Raw genomic sequence first — 14954 nt, forward strand, 5'->3', positions numbered from 1 at the left:
GTTCTCCCAGGGGCGGGCTTTGAATTTTCTTGCATTTGTGGAAAGGGCACACACGGGAAGAGAGCTCAGAATCACGGTCCCTGTGTCAATCTGCTGGAGCTGCCGTGAGCAGGTACCACACACTGACCAGCTTAAACAACTCACGCTTCTGGGGACTAGAAGGCCAAGATCAAGGTGTGGGCAGTATGGGTTCCTTCAGAGGCTATGAGGGAGGATCTGTCCCCAGCCTCTCTCCTGGCTTCTCGTGGTTTGCTGTCAGACTTCCGTGTTTATCACCCCGGTCTCTGCCTTTGTGTCCACATGGGGTCCTCCCTGGATGTTTGTCTCTGTGTCCTAAGCTCCCCGTTCTATAAGGACAGGGTCATATTGAATTAGGCTTCCCCCCAATAACCTCCTCTTACCTTGATCACCTGCAAAGGCCTTATTTCCAAATAAGGTCACATTGACAAGTATTGGGAATCAGGACTTCAACATCTTTGAGGAGACACAGTTCAACCCATAACAGTCCCCAAGTTTGCTGTGTAAATTACCAACCCCATTCCCACCTCCCTCCCCATCAACAACCCAGATAGGAGAGACAGGACCACGTTTCAGGATCCTTCCACATCCTATCCTTTGCCTACCACAGGGGCAGCTACCCTTTGTACCCTTGGTCAGAATACCTGGAAAGCGAGGGACCCTCGCTAGGTGCGTCTTGAGTTGGGTGAAGAAGCCTCTGTTGGTGTCGAGAGGTACAAAGAACAGGCAGGACATCTGCCCTGTTTTCTGGGCAGAAACTCTGCTCCCCGTGAGCACGCTGCTCCCCAGAGGGCACAGAAAGATCCAGAGCACAGGGAGTGTTGCAGACATCTGAAGAGGTAACTCCACTTTTCCTCAAACCATCTATGTATGGAGTAGTCGGATACAGAGGAAATCGGTACTGTTAACACATTTTCCAAATCTTGCAATAGATATTGAAAAAGATTTTTAGGTTACAAAGGCACAGTATAAAATTTTACGTATGATTTAATGTCAAATACACATATTTTAACAGCTTTATTGAGATATAATTCACGTACCATATAACTCACTCATTTAAAGTCCACAGCCCATTGACTTTGAATATAGTCAATACAGTCAATGTGCAACCATTTCCACAATTAACTGTAGAGCATTTCATCACCCCAGAAAGAAACCTGGCACCCCTAAGCCATCATTCTCCAAACCCCCCATCCTCCCTGGCCCCAGACAACCACTCGTCTACTTTCTGGTCTCTATAATTTGCCTCTGTGACTACATTTCATTCAACTATATATTGTTTTCAATGAGAAAAAAAAAATTGTAAAGGGAACTAGAGATCAGGGGATGACTTCTACTAGAGAGTGGCAGAATTCGGATTTTTATTTCTCTCCCTCTCTCTCTCTCTCTCTCTCGGTATTTTTCTAATTACTCAATGAGCATGAATTGCTAACGCTCGGGAGGGGGGAGAAATGTTTTATTTTAAAAATAAAGAGAGAACTATCTTGTCACTTTTAAGTAGTCCTTCGGGTTTCTCCAAACACTTCCCCAGCACCTAAATCCCACTCTCGTTTTACGGGGGGACGTGTGTCTGAGTTCCAAACAGCTGACTTCAAACGGGAATTTGGGGGCACCACGTGCTGGAAGCTGGAGCTGCTGGGGTGCTTGCTGTGCATTGGGCTTCCGGAGACCTGTCCCCCGCCAGCCCTCGGGTCCTACTCCCCAGCATCTCCCAGTCCTACCTCAGGTGGCCTCTCTCGGCCCCGAACAAATTGTTGGTTGGCTCCCATGAGAGACCCTGTAATTAAGCCACATCCTTTTACCTCTTTAATAACACTGGAGACAGTATAATTCTGCGAGGGGACAGAAGGAGTATGTAATTTAGTGTCCTCTTCCTGAGCCAATATGAACCCCGTGCGTGTAGTATCCTGCATGCTTCAGGTGTAAAAAGTGATCTGATGTCTCAACAAGTGTGTCCTGTGAGCAAAATAACGTACTGAGTTCATCCAGCAATCAGAGGCTCTCTGGATGTGTGTCTGGCATATTTAGGAGTTTCACGTGTTCCCTTTCTTTGATGAATAGACTTTCTGCTGGCTCATCCGGGTTAAGTCACGAGACAAACTGATGCTGGCCACCGTCATAGAAACTAGCCTGGTGCCTAAGCTAGAAACCTGGGCGCCGTCCTTGACTTGCCTGCCTCCTCTGTGCCTCCTCGTATCAACTCAGTTTGACCCCATTCTCCCCGATTGGCCCCTTTTCCCCAATTCCTATGGTTGCCATCGCTCACTGGGTGAGGGCACGGACCCCGGAATGGTCACTCCTACGTGCCCTGCTGGCCTTTCGCCATCTCACCTGCCCACTCCTGTTACCCACGTATCCACATTCCCACCCCAGCAGACCCCCATGTTCCCTGGTGTGTTGTAACAGCCCCATCCGTGGGTTGTTGATCTGGATTCCATGGCCACAACACAAGAGGACACGCAAGTGCTCTAAGGAGAGCACGTAACCACGTGTGCGTGTGTTTCTGGGAGGAGGGTCCTTGGCTTTCATAAAATTCTTTTACTTTTTAAAGTTTATTTATTTATTTACTTTGAGAGAGAGAGAGAGAGAGAGAGAGAGTGCTCATGTGGGACAGGGGGGATGGGCGGTAGGTGGAGGGGCAGAGAGAGAGAATCCCAAGCAGGTTCCGGACTCAGCGCAGAGCCCAACGCGGGGCTCGATCCCACCCGCCATGAGATCGTGACCTGAGCCGAAATCAAGAGTCAGGTGCTCAACTGACTGAGCCACCCTCATAAAATTAGGCAGAAGTATGTCTAAGAATTGTGAGGCGCCCCTCATTAAATTCCTAAGGAGGATGTATGAACCCCCAGATTTTAAGAGTTTTGCTCCAGGTGTTTGAATAGGTCCCTCCCTTTTCGTGGGGAGGAGTCTCTCTCCTTCCCATCTGGTGAACTACTCTTGGATGGTCACTCGCTTTCCTGCTTGATGGCCCTTTCTCAGTGTCCCTATGCCTCTGCTTACCCAGCGCTTTCCCGGCGGGGATTCAGTCACCTGTTTCCCCTACTGGACCACAGCTCCTGTGGCTGGGAGCTGTCGCTCTGCCCTCGCCTCCCACACGGTGTCCGCCTACGGTCGGCTCCCAGTAACCACTGGCAGAGGAAGGAAAGGGACCGTCTTCCTCTGTGGGGAGCCCCCCCTCGGCTGGGCGGTGGGACCGAGGGTCACAAATGGCCACATAATTGCACAGCACCGCTCCTGCCTCGTCCCCCACGCCAGCTGGGCCACGTGGATTGTCTCCCTCTCGTGTGTTGGCAGCCGTCTTCCCCGAGAGGAAGGCCCAGCTGTCCGGCACTTTCGTGAACCAATCAGACTTCTGTTTGCCGTGGGAACTCACTAGATGTGTGATGATTTCTAAATTGCCTCTTGACAAATTTTAAGCTCTTTGTTTTTCTTTTCCTTCTTCCATCGCCTTTCAGATTGATGCACTGAGTAAAAGAAGCAAAGAAGCTGAGGCAGCCTTCTTGAACGTCTACAAGAGATTGATCGACGTTCCAGGTAAGCCCCTACGCTCACCCGGCCCACCAGTGGGCGCTGTGTGTTGGCGAGGCGGTGGGTCTCGGGCTCACTCTTCTCAGCTTCTCTAAGGGAATCATACCAGCAATGGCATCTCCCCCAGGAAACAGGGCATTCTGGGACTCTGGCGTCTCCAAAACCCAGACTTTGGTGGGGTACGGACATCAGCTGCATATGTGCTGAAGTTAATCAGATAGCTTCCCTTTGATGCCTTTGTAAATGCAGAGACTCAAATCCGTGGGGCTACCTTTCTCTTTGGTATAAAAGGCTACGCGTTCCCAGAGAAGAACTAGAACCCATGTGTGTGCTACGTAGACATTGTGAACGTTCGCGGTTCTGGGCTGGCCGATTCCGCTTTCAGGAGTGGCCCTAACGGGGCACCTGGAACGCTTCCTCCCTCCCAGGTCATCCAGGGAATCCGCAGCCTCTGGGCAAGTCTCTCACTGAAGGGTTATAGCCAAGGGCAAGGGGTGGCCTGTTGACCACATATGTGGGTTCTTTCCTTTAAAGAAACTAAGGAGTTAAATCTTTAATGATGCTTGCTGGGCATTCAGAGAAGCGATGGCTTTTCATTCCTTATTTTAGAAAAGTGAGGCAGATTTTAGGGCACCTTGAGCCATGGGTCCCATTGGTCCTCTTTTTCTGGGTGTTGCCCTCACCAGGAACTCATGGGGTAGCGATGGCCATGATCACGTGAATCCCAGCTCAGTCCTGGGAAGACTCAGATCAGAAAATTAGGAAAGCAGTTTGAATGTCCTCCTCTTTTGACCAAGAAAGCCCAGTTATCACCACGCTCCCCTCCCCAGCTCCTGGAGTTGCTCACTTGCTCCTAGCAATCCTTTGAACATTGCTGGCATTACTGGAGCCACTTTTAACAAAGCAGAGCAGAAGCACGTCTCCTTGGTGTCTGTACTTGGACTCCAGTTCAGGTTCACCATTGGCTCTGCTGTGCCCTCCGGGAGTGGGGGTTAGTGGAGGCCACACCAAGCTAAAGGTGGCGAAAACATTCTGGACGCTTTGGACAAAGAGGAGGGAGATAGAGATTCTCCTGCCAGGGCCTATTGTGAGGTCTTGGCCACATTCCTTTTCTTCTCTGGACCTCAGCTTCCTCATCTGGAAAATGGAATAAGGTGGGGAACAGCCTAGTGATGAGAATGGTTTTCTTTGAACTTCTCACAGTCTTGGAGCACATCCAGCCCTAGGTTCCAAATTCTAGCCTGTTGATTTTCTGCAAGAGTTTGTATCCCCCTAGGGGTTCCCTGAAGACTCTGGCTGGGGCTCATGGAGAGGCTCCTCCACAGTAACTGGATCATTCGATGCCTTACGCACCCTACATCTCGGGAATCGGCCGCGTGTTGGGCCTGTTTGCATTTTCTTTTGCAAGTTTTGTGTTGGTGACTTAGTTGAAAGGGGACAGACTTATTTTGTCTTCGCCAGAGACCCAGAGAGCCTTTCACTACTGTTTTCTAAATAATGTACACTCTCTTTCTTACACGTCCATTTGTACCTGAGTTTTCCCTTAGGGAAGTTTCTCAACTGGGCAGTCTATTGGATTTCTCTTTCTGAAATTATTTTCTGTCTTTATTTCCCATAAACCAAGAAGTGATTTTTTATTCTATCCTATTTTATTCTATTCTATTTTTAGTTATTTATTTATTTATTTATTTATTTATTTATTTATTTATTTTCTACCAAAACTCCTCTTTGCCTGAGCAGGACTCATTCAGAGACATAGATAATTTTTACAGAATTTTGATTGTAACGTGGGCATATATTTATATTTTGCTTTTCTTGCTTACTACCGTCCCAGAAGCATTTTTTTTTCCCGTATTGATGATACTCTTCATAATGATCGTTTTTGGCCAGAGAATCCCAGGTTGGCAGTTTCAATTTCAGACGGTAGGAGCAAACGACGTTTGATGTTTTCTGTTAGAGTAAAAGTCCATCGAAGTTCGTCGACCTGCCACGTAGATCCCTTTTGCCCCCCTCCCAGGTATTTCTTCCTTTACAAATGCCACGGCCTGATGGCTCTAACAGGTGCCTTGAGAAGCAGGAATGGAGCTTGGAGCATCCTACCTGTGTGTCGAAGTCTGCTTACTGCTCAGATGAAGTAATCCTGCGGCTGAGGCTTACAGGAAGGGCCTGGTCAATAGCATTGCATTTACTGACAGTCACGCGGTCGCGGGGAGTCAGGGTGTCTTAACTGTCTGTGCGCTTCAGGCTTCGATCCAGCTGAACCCAGAAACGTTGGCGGGGCGTGTTGAGTTGTAGTCGCAAGAAACAGCAACTGACACTGTCAGAAAAGTGAAGGACGCTCCTGAGGATAGCGGGATGGGGATTTCGGCCCTGCATCACGTGGCCCAGTTTCAGGAGCCCAGGAAGAGCCGACCAGGTGGCTCCAGGAAGAGGAGGAGCCAAGGTCCCACCGGCCAGGGAGGCCGGCCTGGAAGCCTGACGGAACCACCCCCTGCCCCGCACGGACCCCCTGCCCGAAATCTTACTTGTTTGTGTCTTTTCCTTGTTTCTCACCTGTTGGCTCTATTGGAAGGAAGGCCCCCTGAGTTTAGCTTTGCGTTGTCACTCTATGCCCAGCACCTGGAGCAGAGCCTGGCATATCGCAGGTGCGGTATGTTACATGGCCCAAGGGGCCCGTCTTCCGAGAGCCACCAGGGGTCACACCGTTGGCTCCTGAAGCTCAACCTCGTCTCAGTCCTGACTCCTGAGGTTCAGCCTGAATATCCGGTAGCCCCTGCGCCTCCCCACTGGGATGATACGGGTACCCCGAAACCACCCACTGCGTCCGGAGCAAAGTGGTTTCCTCTCTCAGCGAGCAGTACCGCCTTCCACCCAGCTGCTCACGCCGGAGCACGGGGTCACCGAGCCCTGGCCATGCTGTCTCCAGAATGTTCTGGATTCCGTCCACGTCTCTCCACCCCAGCTTTTGCTCTCCACTGCGTACTTCGGGCCACCCTCCTCGCGTCTACACTGCCTCAAAGCGAGTCTCTGAGCTTGCAAGGAGGGGTTGGTCTTCAGCCTGCAGGCAGGCCAGGCCGATCGCTTACTCCTCCAGATTCACTTGAGACACCATTGCCTGACGTCCCAGGTCCGGCTTAGATGTACCTCTCTCTCCCACACACACACACCCACTCCCCACGCCCTGTGGGTTGGCCCCCGTTACAGCTACTTGATGCTCTGCTGGTTTCCCTTCTGTCCCTCCTCATTTTCCTAGTGTCTGCCCCAGTGCCTGCCACGTAGCAGAAACTCCCCAAATATTGGTTGAGGGAATAAATGAAAGGGTCGGATTGTTTCTTCAGAACGTTTTCTGAGGTTTTGCGGTCTCTTAATTGTTCACGCTGAACCGTGCTCCCTAGAGCGGCACTCTCACTGAGGGAGAGCACTCTGGCAAGTTCTAACAACCCGGATTGCAAGAGGGCAGAGCGCATCATGCGTTGAGCTGTAGCCATGTGATACCTGTCTGAGCCTCCTTTTGCTTTCGTATCATTCCATACAGATTCACCTGCCTGCGTAGACATTTATAAGACCCTTAGCATTCCGGGTTCAGCAGATGGGCACATGCGCCTCTTAGGGACTGACGTCCAGAACCCGTGTTTGGTTTCCCAGCCGCCCTGCTGGAAATCCCTGTGCCCACCCCCTCCCCCTCCTGCCCCCCTCTCGTGCAGTGGCGTCACGCAGCTCTGGGGGAGAAGTAACATTGGAGCCCTGGTTCTTCCTTCTTGTTCATCTTCGACATCCCGAATCCCAGATCATGTTATTTCTCTTCCCCAAAGTTCATTCGTGCTAAAGACACGGAATAAACTTTTAAATGTGTAATTGTCCCACGGATTCCACCGAACAGTTAAAATAGTTAGGACCCCCATCTTTGCTTTCTTCCTCATTTGCCACCAGACTGTTCCGCATTCTCCGGTCAATTCGGAGAGTATCTTAAGATGCTTTTTATCGGAAATACCCTGCTTACTTCAGCCAGAGCGCTCTCTTTCCGCACTGCTGTGACCTCCCCCGCCCCACCTCCCACTGATTAGTCAGTGGGTCAGCACCTCAAAAGCTGGCCCCTCCCTGTGTCGCAGGAACCATGCTGAGTCCCAGGGGTAGAGCCGGGAGCAAATCGGCCACATGGCTTCCCGTTCTCATGGGCTTCAGAGGGTGCTGGGAATGTGGGCGTTAAAAGTAATCACACACATAGTCATTGTAGCGTGGGTGTGACAACTTTGGAGACAGAGCCCATTGGGCCTGAAGTGTAGATTGGGAAGGACTGGGCAGGGTCCCAGCTTGGCGAGCAAGAGGAGAGGGCAGTAATGTCATCTAAACCAAGACACTGGTTTAGGGGGCGCTGGGTTCACTGGTCAAGGGGGCGCTAATAGTTAACGCCCGAGTAAAGGTCACACACCAGTATGGTCACCCAGCTGCAAAGGCAGGTGGGGGCCTGGTAGGTTATGTGAAGGATTCTGGACTTTGTCTGACCGAGAAACCAAGCATGGCTCGCGAGCATGGAAATGCCACGATCAGATGCGTGTAACAAAAAAGTCATTCCGACTATACGGGTAGGACAGCAGATTACAAAGGTGTCCCGAGGGGATCTGGGGTGTGAGAGATGAGGTCCTTTGGTTTCAGGTGGCAGGAGTGAGATTAGAGGAAATGGACAGATTTCACCTGCATGTAGGAGGTACGGTGGATGGTTGAGGAAGGCCACCAGGGCAGTCCTCGCCTGGACACGGTGAGCGCGGTGTGATTTCCTTCAGGACTTGTTTCCGTGGTTCCCTCTGGTGTATTACTTAAAAGGAGGACCAACAGACAAGTTCGGAGGATTAATCTCTCTTCCTGGTTCTCTTATCGTCTCTGATCGTTGTCCTAATTGAAAGCGGCCTTTGGCTTTATCGTCAATGTCAAGGCAGTAGGAGAGCAGATTTACACTTTGATTCATAAATAAGTTAGGATTTTACTGCGTCAGTCTAGATGGTTTCATCTGTCAATTTTGTCACAGACGGATTTTTATATCCTCATGTTTATGGTGAGCAGATAGGGGTAGCTTACACTTGGACACAGCTAAGATCTTTTTATTTTAATACACCTCTGATTGAGATTCGTATTTATATTTATTACTTGCTGATGATTAGCCATACGGAGAAGAGCTTCATGGTAGCCATCTGCCAACAACATGACTTGGTAAGGACACCTGGGCAAGGCCCCCCCAGATGGGGAGTCCCTCTGCGGCCGGCTCCCTCCGGAGCCTTGCGTCCTTCTGCATGGGGATCTGTGGGTGAGGGCCAAGTTCAGTGAATATCCGTCAACAACAATGACCCCGAGCGTGCGCAGAGAGGTTCAAGGTGTGCTGTGTGAGAAGTCCCAAAACACGTTCCCTCGGCCAGCACCTCCTGGCCGTCTGCTGTGTGCCTGCCCGGTGCATGCACCCGACATACAAATGTAGTCGAGGCTTGGCCCTTCCTGGGTGGCTCCTTTTCGAGCAGCGGGGGACCATACAGCCTTTGAGAAAACACTCCCATAGTGAAACTGGCAGCGTCCATCCCTAACTGTAGTGAATGGAGAAAGAAGTTTCTCTTAAAGGAGGATCCTCTCAGACAGCTGGAAATATTCTGGAATGACCACCTCAAAGCTCTGAGATAGCTGGCATGTTACTGTACTCTGAGAAAAATTATGATGATACACGTAATCTGCCAGAAATTTACTTCGCCTGAGCGACTTGCTCTTGCTTCTTGATACTCTTCAGATTTTTTTTTTTTTTAACAATGAGCATGTATTTATCCCGGCAACGGGGTGGGGGGGGGGGAGTCTGGGGGGGAAGCATAAATCAGGAAAATAGTCACGATCTTAGTTTGTGAATAGCCCTTATTAATGGATCACAGATAAGAACTTAAGCCCTTGTCAGTTGAGTGTCTGTGAGACACTTCTCAATTGGTGGCAAGCACAACTGTGACTCTTCTGTCTCAGAAGCACCTCGGACATTTTTTCGGTTTTCTAAGTTGAGAAAGGAGAAAAAGACAGAGTGGGAGGAGCTCCCGCCTGTGCCTCCCAAGGCTTTGGGCGCCGGTGCATCGGGAGAGCCTCCCCGCAAAAGCTCGCATCGCCTTCTTGCCTTCATCTGTGGCCAGCCCGACAGGGAATCATCTTTCACTCCTTGCTAAGATGTGGTCTAGGTCCTCCAGACACAAACCCTTCAAACACAAAGGCAGTGCCTGGAAGGGTTTATTTTAAGATTTAAATCTTAGGAAGCACATTACCAGTGGTATAAAATATTCATTGACTCATGACACGCCGCTAGAACTCCATGTTTCATGACTGCCCGCTCTCACTTTGTTTCCGCGGAATCACTGGCCTGCAGGTGTAAGTTGAGGCGGTAGTTTGCAGAAGTCTTGGAAGAGAGCTAGCCGGAGAGAGAACCCATCGAAATGCCTCCAAGGGGCTCCTCCGGCAGGTTTTCATTTGCCCTCGGGGAATACCTGCGCCCGTGTAAATATCCCCGCCTCCCCGCCTGCCCAGCGTTTGAGGATCTAGAAATAAAGGAGTGCGTCATCCTTTTTAAGAACTGCTTTGTAATGCTCCTGCATAAGAAGACAGTACTGATCTGGTCATCTGGGCCCATCACGCTGGTTCCAAGTGAGGACACCACACCGTCAGTTAACATTGAAAAATACTGTTACTTCCGTTCTCCTTTCCCTGCCTGTCCCCCCGACTCGAGGATCCCAATTGCAAGACTGCTGGAAAAAAAGAGGTGAGATCTTAGGATTTAGTTGGAAACACCCCTGGCTTCTCATATCCAGCTTTAAAAGGACGTGCCACTTGGTGGCATTTTTTAAGACCTTACAGATGTGGCCGCTCCAGCCTGATCCTGTGAGGCTGCTCCAGTCCGTGTATTCTAGGTCTCCTGGTGTTGGCAGCCCAGCCGGTGCCCAGGCCCCTCCAGAGAGAACTCTGTAACCTCAGGGTCCCCTTTGCACATTTTCAGTTTACCTTCATAAGACATTTTCATTCACACGCAAGAATCAGCCACCAGCACCCTAACAGGCCAGAGGACGAAGTAGGGCTGCAGCCAAGATATGAAGCCTGTGGGTTGCAGATGCCTCCTGTCTCCCCTCTGGGTGCAGGGCCAGAGCTGGTCCCGAAGCAGCCTGGGGACCAGAGGACGAGGGACAGTTCCGCTCTGCCCAGCACAGGTGACTGTAAACCAGACAGGGTGGAGATTCTCTGCCCTCCCTGGCCAGCCTCAAACAAACGTGGGGCCTGACGAGCCTCACCATCGTAGGTCTGCGAGCTGAGGGATCGGCTACATTTTAAAGAAAGGCGAACGTGACAAGATGGGCGTCGGAGTGCCGGCCGCCACTTCTGCACGCTGCCCTCCTCTCCTGGGCTGTCCCTGCCCGTTCCTTTCCCGGCCCCTCGTCCCCGTGCGGGACCTCGCGAGCCGGGACTTGGGGATCCTGGGTTCCCTGGCGTGGGGAGGTGTGGCGCCTCTTCCCCCCTTAGCCGTAGCCGGGGTGGTCCTGGCACACTTCATATCTAGACAGCTTTTCATCAGTTGCTCATCAGCATGCTAATTGCTGTATGACTAATTATGCCCTGAATTCCAGTTGATTTTCTTAATGAGACAGCTGGGTTAATTATGTAATCGTATGATTACATTAGCCTAGAGTGCCCCGGCGAAAAGTAGCGTCTGCCACGCTGTGATGTCATCGCAGGGATGGCACTCACAGGGGCACATTCGCCCTCCGATGGTGGCGGGGGGCCCCGTCGCCCGCAGAGCTCTCTGCGCAGACGTGGGCTTGGATTTAGCAAGGTCGTTCTTTCCAGCCCTCGCGGTGTAGGTGGAGAAGCAGCTCGCCACCAGCCTGTCCACACCCTCCCCGGCGCACCTCCGCCCCAGCCAATCGGCCCCAGCCAATCGGCCCCAGCCAATCGGAAGCCCTGCTTCCCAGCCTCTGCTCTCCATGAAGTCCCGTGGCATCCTCCTCCCTCCAGAAGTTCCCTGCACCAAGACTGCCACGTTTTATGGGAGGGCCAGTGCCTCTTTTATGGTGACTCAGAGGAAGACCAGGGAAGTCAGTTTACGCAAAACGTAAGGAGCATAGACGGGCCCAGCCTCATCGCCCTCTTCCCCCATACGGGTACTATTCATACCGTCTTTCCACCCTGATCTCCGCACCCCTCCTGGTGCGTGAGAAAATACACGTGATCAGAGGAGGGGGACGTCTTCAGCCACTGGCCACCTCTCTAAGACTCTGAGAGTCGGTAATGCCTGCTGACCACCCCCCGGCCCCCGACCACCTGCGACCCTCCCCCAGCGTCACGGCCGCCTCTCTTCCTGGCCAGGCTCTGAATGGGGGGACAGATCCCAGTCTCTGCTTAGCCTTTTTCTTTTCACCATTTACATTCTCTCCCTAAGTGACTTTTTTTTTTTTTTAAGTTTGTTTATTTATTTTGAGAGCGAGAGAGAGATCATGAGCAGGGGAGGGGCAGAGAGAGAGGGAGAAAATCCAAAGCAGGCTCTGTGCTGTTAGCCCAGAGCTCGATGGGGGGCTTGATCTCATGAACCATGAGCTGAAATCAAGAGTTCTGACGCTCAACCTGACTGAACCACCCAGGTGCCCCTCCCTAAGGGACTTCCAATGTGTGTTATGCACCCAAATTCCACCAGTTGATTCCCTGCCCCTCCCCCCCCCAACCTTCCGAGGACGGGAAAGAGCATCACCCAGGGAGTCAGCCTGGAATCCTTTCTTTCCCTCACGCCTGTAGCCAGTCCATCAGTAAGTCCTGACGACCCGGCCTCCAGAGGGTATCCCAAATTCGGCCTGATGCACATCAGCCGTCCCCACCCTCATCCAGGCCACTGTGACCTCTCCTGTCTCTTTGCTCCCCCTTCTCCTGTCCAGCACAGCAGCCAGACAGGTCTAAGTCAGTGGTGTCCAAACTGCTTTTGTTCATGTACCCCAAATCCTGAATTCATACCCCCAACGTATGCTTATGTATGTACTTGTTTAAATGATAACACACGTGTAATTACAGAAACGTATTAAATACACTGTAAGACATATGCTAAAAATGGAATTAGAAGGATGTGGTGAAGAGTAAAAGCAGCTTCACATTTGTATTTTATCAGCAGTACATAAAACTTTGCTCTCATGAAAAAAATCATACTTCAAAGTCAACTTGATGGAGGCATGATTTGCATATGATAAAACGCACCCGTTTTATGTATATAATTTGATAGCGTGGCCACCCTCAGAGCCTGGATATGGATCATATCCATCGCCTCAGAAGTTCCCTGATGATCTCAGACCCCAACAACCGCTGATCTGCTTTCTGTCGCTTTCGATGAGATTGGCCATTTCTGGCATTTCGCATAAAGGGTGTCTTTGGGTATGTTCTCTGATGTGTCTGGCTTCCTCCCCTCAGCATGGTATGCTGGGGATTCATCTGTGTCGTTCGTCTATCACAGTCCTTTCCTTGTCATTGCAGAATGGTGTTCCACTCTATGGGATAGTACAACGTGCTTATGCATCCGTCTGCTGACGGACATTCAGGTTGTTTCCAGCGTGGGGCTGTTGTATTTGGCCCGCTATAAGCACTCATGTACATTTCATTTATTTATGATTTATTTTGAGAGAGAGGACGCATGCACGCGTATGTCGAGGAGCAACAGAGAGACAGGGGGACAGAATCCCAAGCAGGCTCCGCACTATCAGAGCCCGACGTGGGGCTCGAACCCTCGAACCATGCGCGAGATCATGACCTGAGCCGGAATCAAGAGTCGGATGCTTACCCAACTGAGCCACCCAGGCTCCCCTGGACATACATTTTAAACGGGCTAGAATTTAGGGCTAGAATTGCTCGGACCTGGGGCAGGTTGTGGTTAGCTTGATAAGAAACTGCCAAACTGTCCTTTTCCAAGTAGCGGTGTCGTTTTATCCCCAGTGAGAAACCAGAAGGAGTTGCATTTGCTCCATGTTCCCTCCATCAGTTGTTCCTTTCGGTCTCTTCGACTTTCCACATGGCGTGTTTTGTTGCGATTTTAATTAGCATTTTCCTGACGACTGATGATGCTATTTTTTCATGTGCCTTTTGGTCATTCTCAGATCTTCACTAGGGTTTAAAATCTTTTGCCCGTTAGAAAAAAAAAAAAAAGGAATGTCGTACTGAGTTGTAAATGTTTAACATATTCTAGATACAAGTCCTTTCTCAAATATATGCACTGCAAATGTTTTTTCCCCATATGAGGATAAGGTTTTATTTTAATAAAGTCCAGGTTCTTATTTGTTGGTTGTTCCTTTTTATGTTCTGAGGAGTCACTGCTTTAGTTATAATTTTCTTCTCTTGTGTTTTTTGAGTGAAGTGGTATGATTTTATCTTTTACCTCTAGGCCTGTAAACATTTTGAGTTAACTTTCATGTATGGTGTGAGGTTGGGCCAAGTTTCATTGAACATTAATGGACGCTATGTGTGAGATATTTTTCTGGAGCCTCTATTTTACTCCATTGATCTGTGTATCTTTCCTTATGTTAATGTCACACTATCTTGGTTACTGTAGCTTATCAGTCTTAAAATTAATATAAGTCCTTTATCTTTGGTCTTCTTTTTAAAAATTGTTTTGGCTAGGTGAATTTCAGTATAAATTATAGATTTAATTTGTCAATTTTTACAAACGTGTTTCCAAGGACTTTTATCAGGGTTCCACTGTATCTGTCGATAATCTGAGGAAAATTGATAACTTACCCCTATCGAAATCTTTCAGTTCAAGCATGGTTTATTTATTTAGGTCTTCTGTAATGTCCCTCACCAATAGTTTATAGTTTTCAACATACAAACCTGGCACATATCTTGTCCAGCATATCCCCAAGTTGGTCATGTTTTTGGATGATATAGTAAATAGGGTTTTCTTCATAATCTTCTTTTCTAGTTGTCATTTTTATATAGAAATGCAGTTAATTTTTAGCAGTGCCTGGGTGGCTCACTCGGTTGAGCATCCCGCTCTTAATTTCAGCTCAGGTCATGATCTCCCAGTTCATGGGATCGAGCCCAATGCTGGAATCTACACTGACGGCACAGAGCCTGCTTGGGATTCATTCACTCATTCATTCATCTTCTCTCTCTCTCTCTCTCTCTCTCTCTCTCTCTCTCTCTCTCTCTCTCTTTCTCTGACCCTTCCCCTTCTCATGCTCTTTATTTCAAAAATAAATAAACTTTTTTTAATGCAGTTAATTTTTATATAATAATACTGTGCCCGTGGCTTTTTCAAACTCACTTATTCTCGAAGGTTTTTTTTGTAGATTCCTTAGGACATTCCATCCTGAAGAGATTGTGTGCTTTGTAGTTGTTGGGCAACATGTTCCATAAATATCAGTTAGGTCAAATCGGTT

At 49.6% G+C, this 14954-nt stretch overlaps 1 protein-coding gene across 6 annotated transcripts in view; it reads left to right on the forward strand.

Moving 5' to 3' along the window:
* CUX1 (cut like homeobox 1) overlaps positions 1-14954 on the forward strand; it is a 365770-nt gene that overhangs the window by 191822 nt on the left and 158994 nt on the right. For all 6 annotated transcript variants that reach the window (XM_042970907.1, XM_042970910.1, XM_042970909.1 and 3 more), the window contains one exon: positions 3474-3552. In XM_042970907.1, coding sequence (XP_042826841.1) covers positions 3474-3552 — 79 coding nt within the window. The remainder of the gene's footprint in view (positions 1-3473; positions 3553-14954) is intronic.

This window comes from Panthera tigris, chromosome E3 (assembly GCF_018350195.1).
Source record: "Panthera tigris isolate Pti1 chromosome E3, P.tigris_Pti1_mat1.1, whole genome shotgun sequence".
Taxonomy (NCBI): domain Eukaryota; kingdom Metazoa; phylum Chordata; class Mammalia; order Carnivora; family Felidae; genus Panthera; species Panthera tigris.